Source organism: Neofelis nebulosa, chromosome 12 (assembly GCF_028018385.1).
Source record: "Neofelis nebulosa isolate mNeoNeb1 chromosome 12, mNeoNeb1.pri, whole genome shotgun sequence".
Taxonomy (NCBI): Eukaryota; Metazoa; Chordata; class Mammalia; order Carnivora; family Felidae; genus Neofelis; species Neofelis nebulosa.
The window spans coordinates 21734037-21756633 of record NC_080793.1 but is presented as its reverse complement, the minus strand read 5'-3'; the positions used below and the strand labels follow the sequence as shown (position 1 = coordinate 21756633).

General features: G+C 41.6%; 1 protein-coding gene across 5 annotated transcripts in view; it reads left to right on the top strand.

Moving 5' to 3' along the window:
* Positions 1 to 22597, top strand: part of SNX30 (sorting nexin family member 30) — a 118802-nt gene that overhangs the window by 53930 nt on the left and 42275 nt on the right. For 4 of the 5 annotated variants that reach the window (XM_058694500.1, XM_058694499.1, XM_058694501.1 and 1 more), the window contains exons 2-3: positions 1771 to 1962; positions 13604 to 13714. In XM_058694500.1, the coding sequence (XP_058550483.1) occupies positions 1771 to 1962; positions 13604 to 13714 (303 nt within the window). The remainder of the gene's footprint in view (positions 1 to 1770; positions 1963 to 13603; positions 13715 to 22597) is intronic. The other variant, XM_058694503.1, reaches the window with a different exon arrangement.

Here is a 22597-nt window from a genome sequence, read left to right as displayed (position 1 = left end):
CATGTCTCTTATTGTATTCCTTAGTCTTTGCCTTCTGATGACTCCAAAGTGACATATAGATGCTCACATCTACTGCTAGACAGGGCTTTGTCTGTTATTAAACCTAAAAACCAAAAGAGGTAAGACTGACTACCTTTTTTGGATATTGCAGGAACATGATTTAATCAAGGGGCTTCCCACTAAGGCCTAAAAAGAGGTCCATAATTTAAAAAATTTTCCATCTCTTTCTTTTCTGTCATTTGTACCCCTCCCCCCATTTGAAAACGTGTATGTTGTGGACAAATTTATACATATACAAAAGAGGAGAAACCTACAGATACTGGCTTCTATAGTTATCAACCTTGGGGCATCTTATCTATATCTCCATCTACCTATTCTTAATTATTTTGAAGCAAATACCGCATATCCTATCATTTCATCCATGAATATTCTTCTATATATTTCTAAGAGATGAAGTCTTTGTAAAATCATAATACTTCTGTTATCACACCTAATACATTTCTAAATTCCATCAAATAACTGATCAGTATTTACATTTCCCTGAATATCACCAAATCTGTTAACATTTTTTAAATGTTTATTATTTTTGAGAGAGAGAGAGAGAGAGCCAGGGAGGGGCAGAGAGAGAAGGAGACACAGAATCTGAAACAGGCTCCAGGCTCCGAGCTGTCAGCACAGAGTCTGATGCGGGGGTCGAACCCACGAACCGTAAGATCATGACCTGAGCCGAAGTCGGATGCTCAACCAACTGAGCTACCCAGGTGCCCCTAACGTTTTGTTTTAATCAGGATGCACTGCAGTTGTCAATAGGTCTCTCAGATTGCTTTACATCTCTAGGTGCTCCTTCTGTCTTTCTGTCTCCTTGCAGTTTATTTATTGAAGAAGCTCGGTCTTTGGTTCTCTTTAATTTCATACAGCATGGGTTTTTCTGATTTCATATTTATAGTATGGTTTAATATCTCCCTCATTCCTCTGTATTTCCTACAAGTTGATGTTGTGTCTAGAGATTTATTCAGGATTCAGATTCAGTATTTTGGCAAGTATACTTTTTAGGTGGTGGTGGGAACTGCTTTCAGGAGGCACATAATGTTGTCTCTTTGTGACGGCTGATTGAGTTTTTAAATGTGCTAAGTATTTAAGAGGGTTCCGATGTGTTAATGTCTACCTGGGCCCAGGTGATCTGGAGAAAGGGGGAAAGGAGAATGCTCTTGCAGTGTGTGCATGGCATTCTTTCTCTGTCAAAGTCTGACGATGGTGGGGCTGTTATGTTCTCTGTCCCTCAACTGTTTGCTTCTGGTGGTTCCTCCAGTGCTTGCTGGAAAATGAATTGGCATGAATTTGGTGTAGAGTACTGCCACAGTTTGTTTCTATTTGTCACAGAAGACCTGTTCACTTAAAAGATGTTAAATAAAGGGCACCTGGGTGGCTCAGTCGGTTAAGCGTCTGACTCTTGGTTTCAGCTCAGGTTATGATCTGGCGGTTCGTGAGTTTGAGCCCCACATCGGGCTCTGCGCTGACAGTGCAGAGCCTGCTTGGGATTCTCTCTCCCCTCTCTCTCTGCCCCTCCCCCACTCGTGTGCGCGCTCTCTCTCTCTCTCTCAAAAAAATAAATAAATAAATAAATGTTAAGCAAAGAAAGGATCAGTTTCTTTGAACATTACTTTTATATTTAGAGATGTTTCCTGGTTTGGTTAAAGCAGCCACTTTTGCTGATGTTCTCCAGATGTGTGTCTTCATTTAATTTGTAACGTGACTCTTCTCTTCTTTCAGGATCTCATTTTGCCCAACGGTGGTACTCCGGCAGGTACTTCGAGTCCAGCTTCCTCATCTTCCCTTCTCAACCGACTTCAGCTTGATGATGACATTGATGGTGAGACCAGAGATCTCTTTGTCACAGTTGATGACCCCAAGAAGCATGTCTGTACCATGGAGACCTACATTACGTATAGGATCACCACCAAAGTAGGTCCTGTCATTACCTTCCACCCCTGTTGAATGGTCTTAATGAATTGGAGGCCTACCTTCATGGTTCTTGCTTTCTTCCTTCCCTTTGTATGACTCGATTCACCTTCATTCTTTTTTTCTTTTTATTTATTTTTGGGACAGAGAGAGACAGAGCATGAACGGGGGAGGGGCAGAGAGAGAGGGAGACACAGAATCGGAAACAGGCTCCAGGCTCCGAGCCATCAGCCCAGAGCCCGACGCGGGGCTCGAACTCACGGACCGCGAGATCGTGACCTGGCTGAAGTCGGACGCTTAACCGACTGCGCCACCCAGGCGCCCCGATTCACCTTCATTCAATGGTGGATGTGGCTTTTTGATACAGAGTAGATGTATTCAGATTAAAAGGATTATATGTGAAGTTTTAATCTTAAAACGAAGGAGAAATTGTGACTGCGGTCTTTCAAATAAAACATTTAATCCCTCTACTTTCACCTATTTTTGGTCATGATATTATTTAACGTTAATAATATCACATTACTATTGAAATTTATGAATTGCTGTATCATTTGAAATCTCTGGCAAGACCATGGTTGTAATTTGGTGTATTTGGAATGGATCATAGGGGGAAGGGAAGAAGAGAAGATTAGGAACAAATATTTATTGCATTTTTGCTGTGTGCTAGGTGGGTAGTGGACAGGGTCCTGAGATTGTCTGGCTTAATGTTCGCAGCAACCCTAAAAGGTAGATCTTCTAGTTATAATTTTAGAGATGAGGAAACTGAGGCAGAGACTTTAACTTGTTCACTGTTACAAAGTAGGTAACCAGGATTCTAAGTTGAATTTTTAGGACTATCAATCCCATATTTTTATTTTCAAATCCATACTCTTAAGCTAATTCTACTTATAAAAGAATAACTTTAATGCATCTTTACTTTTTCAATTGTTTTTTCAATATTTTAAGTAGCAGTACAATTTTAGGTTTCAAGCAGTGTTTCTTATCCTTGGCAGTATTGATGTTTTGGACTGAATAATTCTTTGTTGTGTGTGTGAGGGGGTGTCCTATGCATTGTAGGATGTTTCCCAGCATGCCTGGCCTCTACCCACTAGATGCCTGTAGTACCCACCTCCAACCTCCAGTGGAGACAACTAAAAATGTCTCCAGACGTTGCCAAGTATTCCCTGGGGACGACATTACTCCTGGTTGAGAAGCACTGATCCAGAGGAAGAATAACAATATTTACACTATTAGGAGAAAATATACATGATCGCTTTATATATATATCAAGACATAAACGTATATTTCTAACTGGTTTTACTCAGTTACCAGCTTATTATAAAAGGATACATTAAAAAAGAAACAAACCCGAAAATGGAGTCATTTGTCCCCCAGTACAGTAGACCAAGACTTAATTACGGTTTCAACCTATCTCAGGAGTCATCACTTTATATTTTTGAATAAAGAAAGTGCTTTGTTCAGGAAACCATCCTGTTTGTTGGTATTCCTCCGCCACCACAGGCCACATGATGAAGAAGAGTTTACAGATATTTTTAGAAGTTTTAATAGATTGAAGGTGGCTTTGTGAATGGTATTAGGAGAAGCGTTTATGAACATCTGTCTCTTCTGTGCCTTTTCTCTTTTTCATTGTAGAAAATAAATGATTTTTTAAAATATTTTCAAGTTTACTTATTTTGAGAGAGAGAGAGTGTGTATGTGTGAGCAAGGGAGGGGCAGACAGAGGGAGAGAGGATCCCAAGCAGGTTCTGCACTGTCAGCACAGAGCCTGATGTGGGGCTGGATCCCATGAACCGTGAGATCATGACCTGAGCCGAAATCAAGGCTTAACCGACTAAGCCCCCCAGGTGCCCCTGAATTAAGTTTTTATTTTGAAAATTTAGTAGGTTCTGTACTTGTCTAAATTCTTTGGGGGGGGGGGAAGCAGAGAGTAAAGTACACTCAGATTTGATCTTTTATTGGATGACAGTGCTATATTCTATTATTTTTTTTTTTATTTTTTATTTTTTAAAATTTTTTTTTCAACGTTTTTTATTTATTTTTGGGACAGACAGAGACAGAGCATGAACGGGGGAGGGGCAGAGAGAGAGGGAGACACAGAATCGGAAACAGGCTCCAGGCTCTGAGCCATCAGCCCAGAGCCTGACGCGGGGCTCGAACTCACGGACCGCGAGATCGTGACCTGGCTGAAGTCGGACGCTTAACCGACTGCGCCACCCAGGCGCCCCGACAGTGCTATATTTTAAAAATGATGCGAGTACTGGAGCACTTGGCTGGCTCAGTCCTTTAAGCCTCCAACTCTTGATTTCGGCTCAGGTTGTAATCTCACAGTTTGTGAGTTTGAGCCCTGTGTCGGGCTCTGTGCTGACAGCATGGAGCCTGCTTGGGATTCTCTCTCTGCTCCTCCCAGGCTTGCACGCTCTCTCTCTCAAAATAAATAAACAAAAACATTTAAAAAATTGTACAAGTACTATAAATACTTTATTGTGAAAAATAAAGTAAATGACGATAAAGACCAAATACAAGTCTCACTTAGCCTTTCTCACTTAAGTTGTTCTCGCTGAATGCTGCCATTGTTGAAATTTGGTATACATCCTTCCCAGTCTTTTTTTGTGTTTACATATGTGCATATATAGTTAAAATATATATAATTCAGATTTCACTGCAATATTGTTTTCTAACTTCCCCCTCTACAATATTTTTGAAGACCTTTCCATGTTCATATGAATATAGAGAGAGCTTAGTTTTTTAATCTCTAATTATTTATGCAATGATTATAGAGTATCTTTTCCCTATGGACATTTCAGGCCTTTGTCAGATGTTTCTTTGCTATTACTGCCCTGTCCTTCCTGCACCTGGTTCGCATTCAAAAATTTGTCCACGTATGTGTGCACGTGTACATGCACCCGCTCAATCTTCCCCTGTCACCGTTGACCCTGGGTGCCTGTTATTTCCCAGGCAGTGATCTAGATGCTTAGATGGATGTTAAGTCGTCAGAGGTCCTAGGTTGATACCTGTCTTCCCGTGAATTATTTCCGTTTTTTGCCCCTAGGGCCAACTTATTTTTTACTCTGTAGTCAGCAAAATGCAAAACCTGTTTTTCTGAAATTTATGCTCTAAAACAGCTGAATGACGAGGTGACCGCCTCACTGGCACAGCAGTGCTCACCAGCCTTACCACTTCCCATCCTCCTTGACTCCTCTGCCCTGCAGTGGACCTCCCGGAATGCCAGTACTGTGGGACCTCTGTTCACAGAGGTTTGAGTCACAGGCTCAGGCGCCTGCTGCTGGCCACCGCTCTCCCCTGTGCCCGTCTGTTTCCGTCCTTCCTTACCCCCTTTCCTCGGTGTTCTCGTCTCTGTCCCTTCTTTGTGGGGTTATTTGATTCCCTGTAAGTCAGAACTTTTCCAAGTTCTATTTCCGCATTTTCACTTCTCTGTGATGCTCCCACCTGTGGATGAGCTCATTGCAGAATTAAGTTTTACTTCTTACTGTCAATTCTGTCTCAAACCAGAGTCCTTTTCTTTTCCTGGTTCAGGTAGTGACACCAAGCTTAATGTCTTGGTGGTGCATTTAGGACCTTCTTTCTGAACATTGCATTAAAGCGTATCTACACATATCCCTATGTAGCCATGCACCCTGTGATGTGTGGGGATGAGAGGAGGATTACAAACAGGAACACAGGGTCTCACACACTGGTCTTGCCCTGGGACCCCCACTTCTGCTGTGGTTTTCTAGCAGAGATAGTGGTCAGAGGACGAGGTTGTACAAATACTTTATTACTTTGAGCTTTGACTCCCCTGTCCTACTTCAGATTCCTGATGACCAAAGCTGGACAAAGTAGAGAGCTGCTTTTGCTTGAGATAAAATGAGACTAGGACTAAGAGCCAATGCAGGCAGAACCCTCCTCTACCCCAACCCAAGTCATGGGCACCTTCCTTCTCCAGTGGTGGGGAGCCAGCCTGGGCATTTTCTTTCTTTCTTTCTTTCTTTCTTTCTTTCTTTCTTTCTTTCTTTCTTTCTGTCTGTCTGTCTGTCTGTCTTTCTTTCTTTCTTTCTTTCTTTCTTTCTTTCTTTCTTTCTTTCTTTATTTTTTTAATGTTTATTTATTTTTGAGACAGAGAGAGACAGAGCATGAACAGGGGAGGGTCAGAGAGAGAGGGAGACACAGAATCTGAAACAGGCTCTGGGCTCCGAGCTGTCAGCACATAGCCCGATGCGGGGCTCGAACCCACGGACCGCGAGATCATGACCTGGGCCGAAGTCTGACGCTCAACCGACTGAGCCACCCAGGTGCCCCAGCCTGGGCATTTTCAAGGCAAGCAGGCAGACCCTGGCTCTTCTCTGCAGGCTTTTAGAAAGTATCATCATCATAGTAACTAATTACTGAGCACTTACCATGTGCTGGTGCTGTGCTTTTTTTGTAACAGAAACCTTTTATTTTATCTAAGTAATACGTGCTTGTTGTAGAGAAACTAGGAAATTCAAGTAAGCTAAAACAATAAAATAAAAGAGCATCTATAAGCTCACCAGCCGGAAATAATCATTTCTAAATTTCTGAGCAATTTGTCTCTATCCACGTACGAAAATGAGTATTCTGCAGGCTGCCCATTCACTGCATGTGGTGCGGCATCTTTCTCTGCTAGCAAATGCCAGTAAGCACACCGTCATGCTGTCACTTCTAAGACGACAACAGTGCTCTGCTATATGGGTGAGCTGCCATTTATTTCGTGCTAAGTGCTTTAAATATATTGTCAGTTAATCCTCTGTATACCGCTCACTGAAGCAGGTATAGGTGGTGTTTTTCCTTTGTGGATGAGGAAACGGAGACACAGACATATTAGGAAAATTACTCAAAGACATGCCACTGATGTGTGATGGAGCTAGAACTTGAATCCAGATCTGTCTATGCTGTACTTCCACAAGGCATGATTTGCCAGAGAGGGATGGCTCCACCCACTTCCCCAGCACTGTGCACCGTCTACTACCTGGCCTGGCTGTTGAAACTGATGAAGTGGAAATAGACAGGAGCCTTCAGCTTCCTTTAGGAGCTGTCCTCCTCTTGTCTCTTACCCCATCTCCTTAGTAAGCACCAAGTCTTGTGCCCCAACTGGCTCTTCTCAGGCTAGGTGCCACTTAGAGATCAAGGATACACAAGGATTGCAAAGTGGGCGTTAGATTTGATGACAAGAGGGCTATCCGCGACTGTGGTGAACGCAATTGCCCTGGGGTCGTGGGGCAGAACCCAGTTGGCAGTGGGTTCGAGTGAGTGAGAAGAAAGACACGAGTGTTGGTAGTTTGCAGGTGAAGTGAGAACAGGAGCTGGAGGAGGTGTGGACTTGAAGGGAGGGGGGCGCTTTTTGTTTGGTTTTAAGGATGGACATGACCTGTGTAAGTGCCCGGAGCCCAGTGTTGCTAGAGGAGACATTCAGGTGACGTTTGGAGGGGAGGATGGAAGCCGCAGAGCAGAGAGGGCGAATAGCCTGAGCAGAAGTGGATGGAATGAGTGGCCTCTTTTGGGGGAGGTATACTTTTGCCATTGTTTCTAGAGGAGGAAGGGAATTTTTGTCCTGTTTGGTTTTTGTGGCAGCAAGTTGAGGGCTCTGTGCTTCTAGCTGCAGTTTTCCCTCGAGGTCTTCTGCTAAGAAGGAAGGGGAGGTTTGGAAATAAGGCTGAGAAGTTTTCAAGACTTCTATAGGCTTCTCGTTAACTGATGTGGAAAATGAGAGAGAAAGAGCTGACCAAGGAAGTATGAGACTACTTGGCAGTGTTGAGGGTCCAGTGGTAGATTTTATTGTGTCAGTGTGTTTGCCTGATGTTGCTTTTCCTCCAGGAGCGTGCTCACACACCTGGGTCTAGTAAAGCAGGAAGTGCACGGTTGCATTTTTGCCAAAGTCGTGTGAATGGACACTAGGAAAGGGATATTTAGGATATTGGCAAATAAAAGGGGATAGGTTATGGAATTGATGCTGAATAAGAAAGGAAGTAAATATGGGATTGGACAGAATGTCAAGGAATTGTAGGTTCCAAGAGGCTGCAGAACCAAGGGTGTCGGGAAATGGAAGAGTCTGAAATACAGGAGGTGCTGGTTAGATAGAGGGAGGTCTGAACTTCTGCCAGGTGACAAAGCCTGATGGGAGTGGAAGGAGACGCTGGTGGCTCACAGGTGGGTGTTGTGTGCATGAACCACCTGGATCTCAGGGGCACCCAGACTCTGGAAGGGCTTTGGAAAGGAAGCCTGAGAGCTAGGCACTAGAGTCTTCTGGGAATCGGGAAAAGGATGGGTGTCAGCAGACGACAGGTGTGAGAGGTATAGACACATACCTTGATGGCCTGAGCCTCCGAAGGGTTTTCATGGGGCTGGGGAGCAGTGTGGAGTGAAGGGGATAGCAACAGCACCTCTTGGTCTTGGGGGTGTGGCGTGGAGTTTGTGAGATGTGAGAAAATGAGCAGCGTTCTACGTGATGGGACAGCAGGGAGTAGTCCCAGAGGAGAGCCAGCTTTCAGAATCTGAATAAGTGGAAGAAGGACAGGAATTTAATTATGGAATGGGTGTTCCAGAAGGGCTTGGTGTAAAATGAAGCTCTGAGAAAGGAAGCCCCAAGGAGTGTGAGGAGAGACCAGAAGCCTCCCTGGTCGTGATTCTCAGGTATTCTCTTAGGGTAGCAGGGTTTTGAAGCAGAATGAGATTAGCTGGCTAATATTTGACAAGGGAAGAGGTCCCTTTGCAGGGAAGGGACGGGGATCCGGCTATGGCTTGGACAGATGACATTTCTGATGAAGACCAAATGTCTCTAGAGTAAACTGGTTGTAAATTTTGGATTGAATGGGAATTCTTTGGAAGGGCTCCAGGCCACAGTAGTTAGGCACATCAGCTCCTGAGGAATAAGAGTTCTTTTGTGGTAAGACGAGGCCCAATGGACAGATGCTCTGCGGGGTGGGGGGATTGATTGCCCTGTGGATCTGTGCTAGGTCTTCTAAAGTGTTGAATTTGCAAAACAAAAACAAAACACACAACACACGCACACACACACACACACACACACACACACACACACAAAGACCACAAGTTGGCAGGGATGCCTAGAGATATTCACATAGAATGATGGCAAAAATGAATATTCTTCAGTACAACTCTTGCACTCTGTTACCTATTTGTAGATCTGACTTTAGGTGAGTACCCATGACCTTGTGATCTTGTGGGGCATTCTAGATTTTGGAGAGACACAAAACAGTATAGTGGTTGTCTCTGATTATGGAACTGTGGGTGTACCCTTTTCTCTTTTTTATTGTTACTAGAAAATAGAGCAAAAAAACCCTTTTTACTTTATTTTCCTTACTAAGTTAGACCCTGAATTTCACAGAGGAAAATTTTACTACATGCTCCTGGTTGGACGTTTTATTGGCCTGCATATTTTAGGAGTACTCTGAGTCTCAAAACTGACTGGGTTTCTCTCCAGAAATCCACAGTAGTGTCTGTGGCCCAGTTTTAGCAGGTGTGCAGAATTCCACGGTGAGTGTACCTAGCCTCATTTGTGGCTCTAGTTTTTCTCTCTGTCCTTGTTTTTTTTTTTTTTCCCTTGATCTTTCTCACCTACTTCTAATTTATGTCATTTAATCATATTTCATGTATCATGTACCTTTTCTAGAACAAACTGTGATAAAAGTAAAGTATCATGAATATCCTTCTGCTTCATGGTAGTTTTTGTTTACCTTATTGCTTTCCAAAGCATCAAATTTTTACTCCTTTATTTAAGCCATTATATCCATAAAGGAGCTTTATTTTTTGTGTGTGATTATGAAAGTATATGAGAATTGGGGCACCTGAATGGCTCAGTCGGTTAAGCATCTGATTTCAGCTCAGGTCATGATCTTACAGTCCATGAGTTCGAGCCCCGCATCGGGCTCTGTGCTGACAGCTCGGAGCCTGGAGCCTGCTTCAGATTCTTCAGATTCTCTCTGCCCCTCCCCTGTTCATGCTCTCTGTCTCTCTCTGTCTCAAAAATAAATAAACATTAAAAAAAATTTATAAAAAGAAAGTATTATATGAGAATGGTAGAAGATTTGGAAACAAGGATGGATATACGAGACACACTACCTAATATGCTAACGAGGCACCTAATAAGGATGAGTATAAAAAGGACAGTTGTCATTATGAGTTGTAGATTTTTTCTAACCTTTTATATCCATATTTTTAATACAAATGCAATCATGATGTATGTGCAATTAATTTTGAATCTTGGTGTTTTTTCTTCAAACTATACTGAAGCAGGGGTGCCTGGGTGGTTAGTCAGTTAAGGATCTGACTCTTGATTTCGGCTCAGGTCATGAGATAGAGCCCCGTGTCGGGCTCCATGCTGAGTATGGAGCCTGCTTAAGATTCTCTCTCTCTCCTTGTCCCTCTTTTTCTCATGCTCTCGCTCTCTCTCGCTCTCTCTCTCTCTCTCTCTCTCTCTCTCAAAAAAAACTATATTGAAGCATATTTGATGTTAAAGATGTCTTACAGACATGATTACTGATAATCATAGAATAAATATCCTATAACTTAACTGTTTTTATTGTTGAACATTTAGGTTGTTTTGATTCCTTTCCTATTTTATTTTATTGTATAAAGTTTATTTATTTATTTTGAGAGAGAGTGCACACAAGCAGATGAGGGGCAGAGAGAATGAGAGACAGAATCTCAAGCAGGCTCTGTGTCATCACCTCACGAACCATAAGATCATGATCTGAGCCAAGATCAAGAGTCAGACGCTTAACTGACTAAGCCACCTGAGTGCTCCATTCCTTTGCTATTTTAAATAGTACTGCAGTGAACATCATTATACAAATATCTTTGCTACAGTTTAAAAAGTCTTTTCTAATGGTAGATTCCTAGAAGTAGAATGGTAGGAATTAAAGACAAAAATAAATAAACCATAAATAAAGGAGAGAACACAGGTGAATATTTTTAAAAGCTTGCAATGGGGACAGCATTCTTATTCATGACACCAAACTATAGCCACCATAAAGGGAAATAATGGCTGAATTTTAAAATTCTGTATCAGAAAAACCCTTTGCTATAAAGAACTTACACAAGTGAAAAAGACCTGACTGACAATTTAAAAAAAGAAACTCCTCACAAAGAAAATCTATAGCCAACAAATATTTCAAAGGATGTTCGACCCCAATAGTCATTAAAAACAAAAGAAAACAGGGGCACCTGGGTGACTCAGTTGGTTGAGCGTCTGACGTCAGCTCAGGTCATGATCTCACGGTTTGTGAGTTCGAGCCCTGCGTCGGGCTCTGTGCTGACAGCTCAGAGCCTGGAGCCTGCTTCAGATTCTGTGTCTCCCCCTCTCTACCCCTCCCCTGCTGACACTCTGTGTCTCTCTGTCTCTCAATAATAAATATATGTTAAAAAAAATAAAACAAGCAAAAGAAAACAAAGATGATGTACTATTTTTCAGTTGTAAATCCATTAAAGACAACCACTGGTTGAGGAGAATATGCAGTTAAGAATATAAGTTGATATATTTCTGGAAGCAGTTTGTCAGTTAAAACTACATGCACTCTTTTCTCCAGTAATTCTGTCTTTAGGAATTTAAGAGATTCTTAGATTTGAACTTGCTAACAGAAATGTATCTAAGAATTGTTAGAGACTTAGAAAATATGAGTGAATGAATGGATATGCATAGAAAAACTATGGAAAGATATAAACCATAATACTAATCATGGGGGTTTTTTTTCCCTCTCAATTTAAGAGAGTTTATGACCGATCTTAATTTTTTCTTCTTTTATTTTTCCTGAAGTTTTAAAATAAGTATGTCTAACCTGAATAAGTCGAAGGGGAAAAAAAAGCCAGTTCCCCCACAGTGAGCTTGTTTACAGCGGAAACAAAACTTGTGTTTTATCATACTCCTTTTTATAGTTACCAAATACTGATTTCAAAATTAGACACGTTACATAAACTACAATTTATGAAGAGGACTTTCAAAAGCATAATAAAGAGAAGTGATTGGTTGATAACATGTAACGTTTAGGAAGGCAAAAAGTAGACTCCTCCATCACTGCATTTTCAGTGAAAACAGGTTGCATTTGCCACACATCACAATCCACCTTTTATGGGCCCATGGTCGGCAAGTCCTCAGATGGAGCCTGGTGGGGGATTTGAAGAATGTCCCTTCCAACCCTCTTCTTACTGTTGAGGAAACCTAGGCTCTGGGAGGCTTAGTGGCGTCTCAGGAATCTGGTAGGTGCTAGGAATGCTCCTGCCCAGGCCTTTCCTCACCCAGCCTCGGAAGGAGTGTCAGCCTACCTACCCTTCAAATTTCCATCAGCCTCATGCCTGAAAATTCATCAGCAGTGATTTTTTTTTTCTTTTAATTCAAGCATTCTTTTTTTTTTCCTCCCCACTTCCACAATGCTGATTCACTCGGGGAGTCTTCTAATAAATCACAAACACTTAGGTTGAATGAATTTCCTCACCTCTCCCCACCTGTACCCTCCATCATAGGGGAAGGTTGTGCATGGGACTTTGGAAAGGGGAAAAGCTACAGAAAGAGTTAATTGAGGTTCAGTCCAAGACCGAATCCTTTAATTTCACAATTTTGCTCGGACTGTGTGAGCACGGCTTTTGGGGAGGGTGAAATCATAATTTTCAATGCCAACGCTGTTCGCAGCTTTTTCTTTGATGGCTAACTCTTGTTCATATGTTTTTAAGATTTTCTTGGGGTCATGGATTAAAACAGACTTTCGGCCTGAAAGAGTAAATTTATAAAATGTAGCTTGAGCCATTTTTATTTTTGACCTTTCATTTCTGAGAGCTATGACTGTGGTATATAGTCTATACCCTCATAGGGGAAAATGCTTTAACTGAGACGTGGTTTTAGTCTGGGCAAACTAACGTGTAAAAATCTTGTTTTGGTATAAATTAATTTCATTTTATTTAGCACTGGTTTTCGTTACCAGAGTGCTGCAATCGCAATTTCAGAAAAATTAACAAGAACAGAGATGAGATGAATATTTTTCTGCAGTACAATGACATCTTGGCATTCCTTTCTAGTTTTTTTTTCTAATCATCTAAAATACAATATAGTTCCAAGGTTATGGTTTTCGCAGAATATGGCACAAGAAACAAGACGTTTTCTATTTTCAGCCAATCTGGCTCTTAAACGAGCAGGTGTGCCCTTAGCTCTTTCTGTCTGCTTGTCTTCCCTCAGCCTTTGATAAAACTTGTCAGCATATTCAGCAGAAGGTGGAGACTTCATTTCTTTTAACAGAAAACATGGATTGGGATTCAGTAGCAATATCCTCAGAATTATTCTGCTAAAAGAAATCCTCAAAGTTAAGCCTGGAGGAAATGAATCAGATGTTTCTAAACACATTCTGAGGGACAGTGGAGTTCCATTTCCTAAGGGTAGGGGGGAAAAAACAAAAACAAAAGCCTCGACATTTTCATTCTAGATCCTGGACTTTTGAGCCGGGCCCTGGGGGCCCGGACTCCTCATTTTGTGTTGGTAATCGCTGCCTTTTGGCTGGTGCTTTGGTGGAAGGAAAGTGTGTTCTTGCCCAGTTTGGTTTTTCAAAGAGAGCTTTTTTCCTTCCTTTCTGCCAAGACATGGTACTATTCCCTTCGACTTACTTTGTTCCACCCTTCTTATTTGCAGAGTACGCGGGTAGAGTTTGACCTGCCAGAATATTCTGTTCGTCGAAGATACCAGGATTTTGACTGGCTGAGGAACAAACTGGAGGAATCCCAGCCGACTCATCTCATTCCCGTAGGTACTAAGTCATTACAGCTGGTTCCTCTCTTTTCCTGCGTTGTCCTTCCTGAGGGTGTTTACTCAGCCCTCACCCCTTAAATTCAGGGCAGATTCTGTCTTACCTTTTATACCACATTCTCCCACCAAACGTGCATGAAACATTTTCACAGATGCTGTCCAATGTATCACGTTCGGGGTTTTGGCTTCCGGTTTGCTGTCCTCATGCTGGTTTCTTGAGTAGGCTGGGGTAGATTTTCACTTTCATTATGACAGTTTTTTGAAGTATGAAGAGTCCTAATTCTGATTTGCTGCCACTGAAAGACTGTCTGTTTTACTACCTTTCCAGACATATGTTCTTGAGGTTTGGGCAGCTGCCACCAGGTGATGCCTCGCATGACAGCCAGCTGGGCTCTCTTTAGACACACGGGTAATTCAGGGAGCAGGAATCTAGCACGGCACCATTCAATCCTAGTTTTTCATTTCAAAAACAGACCCCAAGCCACCTAACTCCATTTACAGCAGCAGCATAATATTTATCTATTACTCATATCTACCCATTAAAAAAAACAGAACTAGAGCAAATAAAGTTTAAAAGACTACTTAAATCAACATACCTATTGAGTACTTTTCTGACTACTTCCCCCCCCCCCCCCCCCCGGTAGAAATAATAACAATTTAGACCCCAGATGTTTCTTGGGTCTTTGGGGACTTGAGCGCAATTTGGGTCATAAAACTCTTCAGAGGGGCGTTATCTTTCAGTGAAACCCTTGGTTGAATAACTTCTTAGCACTGCCAACGTTCGTGTTGCACATGCATCTTCCAGTGCTTTCCCGCCATGGTTCGAAGAGGCTGAATATGCCGTGATAGAAATGATGGAGTTTGCTGGGGACTGCATTCTCTCAGGGGAAGAAACTCATTTTTAAGCAGTTGGAACTGTTACTTAAAATAGAATCGTAATTTGGCAAAACTGGCAGCTGTGAATCATTTTTTTCATGGACTTTGTATTCGACAACAGTTTTAGATTTCCAGAATGATTGTGAAGGTAGTGTAGTGAATTCTCATATAGCCCAGACCTGCCTTTGCCTAACGTTTTACATTAGTATGGCACATTTGTCACAATTAACGAACCAGAGAGGATTCATGATTACTGACTAAAAGCCCTTTATTCAGATTTCCTCAGTTTTGCCTAATGTCCTTTATCGGTTCCAGGATCCCATCTAGGATGCCACCTTCCTTTTAGCTGTCATAGCTCTGTAGGTTCTTCTTGGTTGTGATACTTTCCCAGGCTTTCCTTATTTTCTATGGCTTTGACAATACTCAAAACTGTCAGGTGTTTTGTGGAATGTCTCTCATTTGAGATTTGTCTGATGTTTTCCTCGTGATTAAACTTAGGGTAATGTGTTTTGCTGGGGGCAGGGGAAGTGCCGTTCTCATCACATCATACGAAAGGTACATGCTATCAGCAATATTTATCGATGTTGATATTAACCTCGATCACCTTATTTGACGTAGTGCTAGTCAGGTTTCTCCACTATACGGTTACTCTTTTTTTCTCTCCTGTTCCATGCTGTACTGTTTGGAAGGAAGTCAGTCGTTCTTTATGTTTACCTCACACTGTGCTTGAGGGGGAATTATGCTCCACCTGCTGGCAGCTAGTATACTTGAAATTTGGTTAGACAGAGACACCTGCTGGTAGCACTCATGCATTGACCCTGAAGCCAGAACTGAAAGAGGATGGAAGTCTCCAGAATGCCTGGGGAATGAGTATCTTTGGGTATGGTTTCCTGGGGTCAGGGTAGAAACAGTGAGTAGGAAAGTACTCTAGAAGCAAATGGAGACATAAATTTATTCATAAATTCTTGGTACATGTTTGGGGTGGAGAGAGATATAATATAGGAAGGCATCTGTAACTCAAACATGAAAGTCAAACTGGAAACAAACTCTTGTTTTCCCCTTCCGAAGTCATCCTCCAGCAACTCGACTAGAAAGTGTCTATCTGTTATTAAGCATCGACTTTGTGTTAGTCTTTTACTAGGCCTGGTAAGTACTGTGGGGGAGGTCAGGGGTTATAAGATGGACAAGGGACCCTGCCTAGAAAGTTTGTTGTCAAATAGAGACCTAGTAGACATGCAACATAACTATTGTTTATATTTTCATTTTTTTAATCTAAAAAACGGGTTTATTAAGATATAATTCACACACCATACAATTTGCCCATTTAAAATATACAAGTCAAGGGCTTTTAGTATATTTAGTATTAGTATTTAGCATATTTGTATATCAATATTTAATATATTCAGTATACAGAGTTGTGCAGCCACTAGCATGATCAACCTTAGAGCCTTTTCATCATCCCAAAAGAAACCTTCCTCTCCTTGCCTGTAACTCCTAAAAACTTGTCTTTTCCAGCGCCTGGCAACCGCTGATCTCTCTGTCTCTATAAATTTGTCTATTCTGGACATTTCGTATAAAGTAGAGTCATACAGTATATCGTCTTTTGTGACTAGATTTTTCTCACTCTGCGTAATGTTTTCAAGGCTAATCTGGGTTGAGGGACTTGTCAGGACTTCATTACTTTTTATTTTCGAATAATATTACATTGTATGGACCTGTCACTTTTAGTCTACCTGCTCACATTTGATGGAAGTTAGAGTTATTCCCGCTTATTGGCTACTCTGAGTAACGTGGCTGTGAACATTCGTGTGCAGGTTTTTGTGTGGTCTCATTTTTCTTGGGTGTATACCTGGGAGTGTCATTGCTGAATCATATGTAACTGTATATTTAATCTTGTAAGAAACTGCCAGGCTGTCTTCCAAAATGGCTGCATCATTTTGCGTTCCCACCAGCAGTGTATGAAGGTTCCAGTTTCTCCACATCTTCCTCGACACTGTTATTATCTGCCTCTTTGATTATAACCCTCCTAGTAGGTGTGAAGTGGTATCTCCTTGCGGTTTCGATTTGCATTTCCCTGATGATGCTGAGTGTTTTTTACGTACTTCGTGGCCATTGGTCGTCTTCCCTGGAGAAATATCTTTCAGATCCTTTACCCATTTTAAAATTGGGTTATCTTTTTGTTATTGAGTTGTATGAGTTCTTTATATAATCTAGACACAAATCCCTCATTAGAGATAACAATTTGCAAAAAGTTTTCCTGATGAGGGGCGCCTGGGTGGCACAGTCGGTTAAGCGTCCGACTTCAGCCAGGTCACGATCTCGCGGTCCGTGAGTTCGAGCCCCGCGTCGGGCTCTGGGCTGATGGCTCGGAGCCTGGAGCCTGCTTCCGATTCTGTGTCTCCCTCTCTCTCTGCCCCTCCCCCGTACATGCTCTGTCTCTCTCTGTCCCAAAAATAAATAAAAAACGTTGAAAAAAAATTAAAAAAAAAAGTTTTCCTGATGAATGAGTTGTCTCTTCACTTTCTTTTTTTTTTTTTAACTTTTTAAAAATGTTTGTTATTTATTTTTGAGAGAGAGAGAGACAGACAGAGCATGAGCAGGGGAGGGGAGGAGAGAGAGGGAGACACAGAATGCAAAGCAGGCTCCAGGCTCCGAGCTGTCAGCACCAAGCCCAACGTGGGCCTTGAACTCATGAACTGTGAGATCATGACCTGAGCCGAAGTTGGGTGCTTAACTGACTGAGCCACCCAGGTGCCCCTTTCTTTAATTTTCTGATGGTGTCTTTTGGAAGTGCAAAGGTTTTTTATTTATTTATCTGTTTATTCTTTCACTGTTTGTGCTTAAAGGTGTCTTATCTAAGAAATAATCGCCTAATCGTAGGTCATGAAGATTTACACCTGTGTTTTCTTTTAAAAATTTTACATGCTAAAATCTTTTTTATATGCTAAATGCTTCTAAAGTTTTATGTACTAAAAGGTATGTAGCTCATACCTTTTAGTTTTTTATCCATTTTGAGTTCATTTTTGTACAGTAAGTTTTGATGTCTTTAACTAATGAGGCAGAATATCTTCCCATGACTTTATTGGACTTTGGCATTTCTTTTATGACTTGCCTCTTCATTTTATGTTGTTTTTATTGGTTTGTAAAAACTCCATATCTGCAAAGGAAGTTACCCTTCATTTTTGAATATTTAAAAAGCATTTGTTCTGGGGCGCCTGGGTCACTCAGTTAAGTGTCCGACTTCAGCTCAGATTATGATCCTGTGGTTTGTGAGTTCGAGTCCCACACTGGGCTCTCGTGCAAAGCCCATTTCAGATCCTCTGTCTCCCTCTCTCTCTGCTCTTCACCCTCTCTCTCTCAAAAATAAATAAACATTTAAAATTTTTTATGAAAACATAAAGAAGCATTTGTTTTGATGTGACATGGGAGGACCATACTTTTTTCAGGTGGTGAAAACCACTGTTGTGTTTTTCTGTTTTCTGTTGTTCCAGAACCACTTATGAGTAATCATTCCTTTTTATCATTTGTGCATCAGACCAAATCATGCATTAGACTTGCGTGTGCTTGGGCTGCTTCTGATCCTTTGGTTCATCGATCTTTCTAGTCCAGCGCCCCTCCTACACTATCTGAAGTATTATGACTTTACAGAACATTTCAACATCTGGTTGTACAGGTCCTCAACTCTGCCTCCACCTGCCAATATACTTGTTTTCAGGGCTTTTCTAGCTGTTTGCACATGTTTTATTTTTCAAGATGAACTTTAGAGTCTTTTGAATTAGTCGGAAAATTTGGGAGAATGAGTTTCTGGGTGTGTGTGTGTGTGTGCGCGCGCCAGTTTAAGCCAGCTATGGTTAAAAATGTGTGCGCATTCCTGACCTTTCCGATTCTACTGCTTGTATTAGGAACATGGAGATCAAGTTCCCATTTTACCTGGGCTTCATTGGGACCATGTGCAGTTGTAAGTGAACAGCCAGCCAGACTGCGGTTGTAGGGAGAAACCCACATTCTTTCATTTTCCTTTCCCCATTGACTGTCCTCAGGCCTGTTTCCAGCCCCTCTGACTCTGAACTTGGCAGCTTCTGGGGCTGTACTGGAGAAACGCAGCCCTTCACTTCCTAGACCAACCTTTCCTTTGCCTGAGTAGACTCACAAGATGGTCAATATTGACTGACTTTTCTCTCAATTCAGTCTTTTCTGCTTTGTGTCTTTAACAAATTCTGGCCTGTTAACAGTACTTTGATATTTTCTAGGGCTGCAGCACACACACATATATAAGTAAAAATATATGTGTGCATTTAAGTTTATTGATTTATTTTGAGAGAGAGAGAGAGAGAGAGAGAGAACGCACGCACGCAAGAGGGGGAGGGGCAAGGAGAGGAGAGAGAGAATCGAAGCAGGCTCTGCATTGTCAGCGCAAAGCCCCATGTAGGGCTTGAACTCACGAACCATGAGATCATGACCTGAGCCGAAACCAAGAGTCTGATGCTTAACCAACTGAGCCACCCAGGCTCCCTCTATATATTTTTTTCTTTTTATATTTATTGCTTTGTTGCTCTGCAACTTGAAAAGGAGAAATGCTCACGTGTTCTTAAAAGGTCACCTTACACCCAGAAGAGTGCTGGATGTGTCTGTCATCTAGTAGTGACAACTCACTGTATTATCTTTATAGTCGGAGGCACAGGAACGTCTTCATTGTAACATGGTTCTTGTTTCCTAGTTTATTTTTTGGCTCAGAAGTTGGTTTTAATACTTCTTTTGCTGGGGGCACAACCAGTTATGACAACAGATAGATCTCATGATTTGATGGGTGCGGATAGATTTTGGAGACGAAGCACAAGCATTTATTAAACTCTTTAGTGTTTCATTGTACTGGGAAATTTAACATTTGCTTCAATTTTTGTGAAGGAAGCTTTGCTGGATGGATGCATTCGTATTATATACCCAGTTTGGTAGCAGTAAACTGGTAGGAATTATTAAGAAGAAATTTGTCATGCAGCAACTGTTTTTCTTAATGTGAAATGATCAGTAAAAACTCTAACTTCATTTTCTAGTTGGTTCCTCTTTTTTGTACTGTTAAAAAAGCATATAAATACTTTTAGCTTACTTAGTAGGTTAAGTTAATAAGTAGTTGAACATTGGTTGAGGTTTCAAGTACTTTGAATTAAACCAAGCTTGATGGTGGTTCTTTATGGGGATAAAGTTTCTTATCTTGATGCTCTTTTATGTATTTGTTTGTTATTTTTTTTCTTAGGAGCAGTGTTTTCTGTTTGTTTGATAAGGGTAGGAAAATTAGTTTTCTGTCATGTAGTGGGTGTACAGCTAAGTATTTGTTGAATTGAAATGTGCCATTCATTGCAAATTAATATTTGACGAAGAAGCAATTTAAATGCTGACAAGGGGAAGTTGGACCGTTTCAAGATTGAGCAATTGAAATCTTTGTCCAGATTTCGCACTCCAAAATAGTAGCTTTCCATGGCAATCTACAAGAAGCATGCTTTTGTTTCACAGATTATAAGATACTGTCTTATGAATTATTATGAAACATAATACACGTGAAAGTGCTCTACCAAAGTATCAAGTGCTATAAAAATGTAAATGTTTTATAAGATTATACCTTGAAATATTTAACGGGTTATTGTAATGCTTTGCAAATAGGATTTTTTGTAGGTTCAACATGTATGGGCATGTGTAGTTTTTAAAAAACGTCTTCCTTATGGAAAATGTTAAATATACGAAAGCAGAGTGATTCAGTGCAATGAACCCTCATGTACTCACACCCAGTTTCGGCATTTATCCCCAACGGCCCATCTTATTTCATCTCTATTCTTACTCACTCCCCCTCGCGCGCGCGCCAGCTGAGTTTTTTGTTTTTGTTTTTGTTTTTTTAAGTGATTTAAACAACAAAAATGTATTACTTCATAGTTCTGGAGGTCAAAAGTCCAAAACTGGTCTCAGTAGATTAATATCAAGGTGGCAGGGCTGCATTTCCTCTAGAAGCCCCAGGGAGAGGGGCGCCTGGGTGGCTCGGTTGGTTAAGCGTCCGACTTCGGCTCAGGTCATGATCTCGCGGTCCGTGGGTTCGAGCCCCGCGTCAGGCTCTGAGCTGACAGCTCAGAGCCTGGAGCCTGTTTCAGATTCTGTGTCTCCCTCTCTCTGTGACCCTCCCCCGTTCATGCTCTGTCTCTCTCTGTCTCAAAAATAAATAAACGTTTAAAAAAAAAAAAATTTTAGAAGCCCCAGGGAGGAGTTTGTGCCTCACCCTTTCCGGCTTCCAGAGGCTTCCTACATCCCTTGGCTCATGGCCCCTTTCCCCATCTTCAAAGCCAGCAGCACAGCCTCTTCTCTGCTCTCTGACATCTGCTTCCATCACCCCAGCTTATTTTAAAAATTGAGGTAAAATTCATATAACATAAAATTCACCATTTTGTTTGTTTTTTAAACCCTTTTTTCTTTAAAGTTTATTTATTTATTTTGAGAGAGAGAGAGAGCACACATGGGGAAAGGGCAGAGAGAGAGGGAGAGAGAGAGAATCCCAAGCAGGCTCCACACCACCAGCGCAGAGCCCGATGCGGGGCTCGAACGCAAGAACTGCGAGACCATGACCTGAGCCAAAGTCAGACGCTTAATTGACTGAGCCACCCAGGCACCACTTGTTTGTTTTTTTAAAAGTAGGTCCCACACCCAACACAGAATCCAATGCAGGCTTGAAGTTACAACCCCAGGATCAGGACATGAGCCAAGAACAAGAGTTGGACACTTAACCGACTAAGCCACCCGGGTGCCTCTAAAATTCACCATTTTATTTATTTTTATTTATTTATTATTTGTTTTAATTTTTAGAAAGCACACATGAACAGGGGAGGGGGGGGGAGAGAGAGAGAGAGAGAGAGAGAGAGAGAGAGAGAGAGAGAGAGAGAGAGAATGAGAATGAATGAATCCCAAGCAGACTCCATGCTCAGTGTGGAGCCCAAGGCAGGCACTATCCTGTGACCCTGGGATCATGACCTGAGCTGAAATCAGGAGTTGGACATTTAACCGACTGAGTCACTCAGGTGCCCCAAAAGTCACCATTTTAAAGTGTGGAACTCAGTGGCTGTTAGTGTATTCAAAGTGTGTTATAATCACCACCGCTATCTAATTCCAGAATATCTTCACCACCTCCAGAAGAATCCCGTACCCACTAAGCAGTCACTTCTCATTCCCCTTTTCCCCAACCCAACTATTTTGAATCATGCTCCTTGAACATTGATTGTACAAGGTTTTGTTTGAACACTTGCTTTCAGTTATTTGGGCTGCATACCAAGGAATAGAATTCTGGATCATATACTAGTTTTATGTTTAATTTTTTGAGGAGCCGCCAAGCTGTTTCCCACAGAGGCCGCGCCATTTTACATTCTCACCAACCATGTATGAGGGTTCCAATTTCTCCACACACTTGCTTCCTTTTTTTTCCCTTTTTTTTTTTTTTTTTAATCCCCCCTTTTATAGCCATCCTAGTGGATGTGAAATGGTATACATATCCCAGAGGGTTTTTAAAAAACATTTTGGCCTAAAAGATACATGGAAGTTCCACCCTTTGGTCCACTTCCCCTCTGCCTTCTGTTCTCAATGTTTAGAAGGTAATAAAAAGAGCTGGCATGCAGACGACATCTACCACGTGCTTGGAGCTCACTTGCTCAGTTACAATCTATAGATGTGCCTGATTTCATCAGCAACCCAGATTCCTCTGCACAAACAAGTCAGAAGGTAGAAGGTGAGGCTGATTGTAGGCATGTGCCCTTTAAGGCTTGAAATAGGAAGAAACAAATTTCTGAAGCCCTGTACATTTGGGAATAATAATGGTTAGAAGGAAATTTCTGTTTGCAGAAGGATTCACTGCAGGGTTCCTTTAAATAGCACACTTCCCTGATTCATTAAACATAAAGTTCAATGTACTAAATCTGAAGAATGAATAACTATTTCAGATTATCTGTTATGTTAAATGAGGCACACCTAGCCACTTGG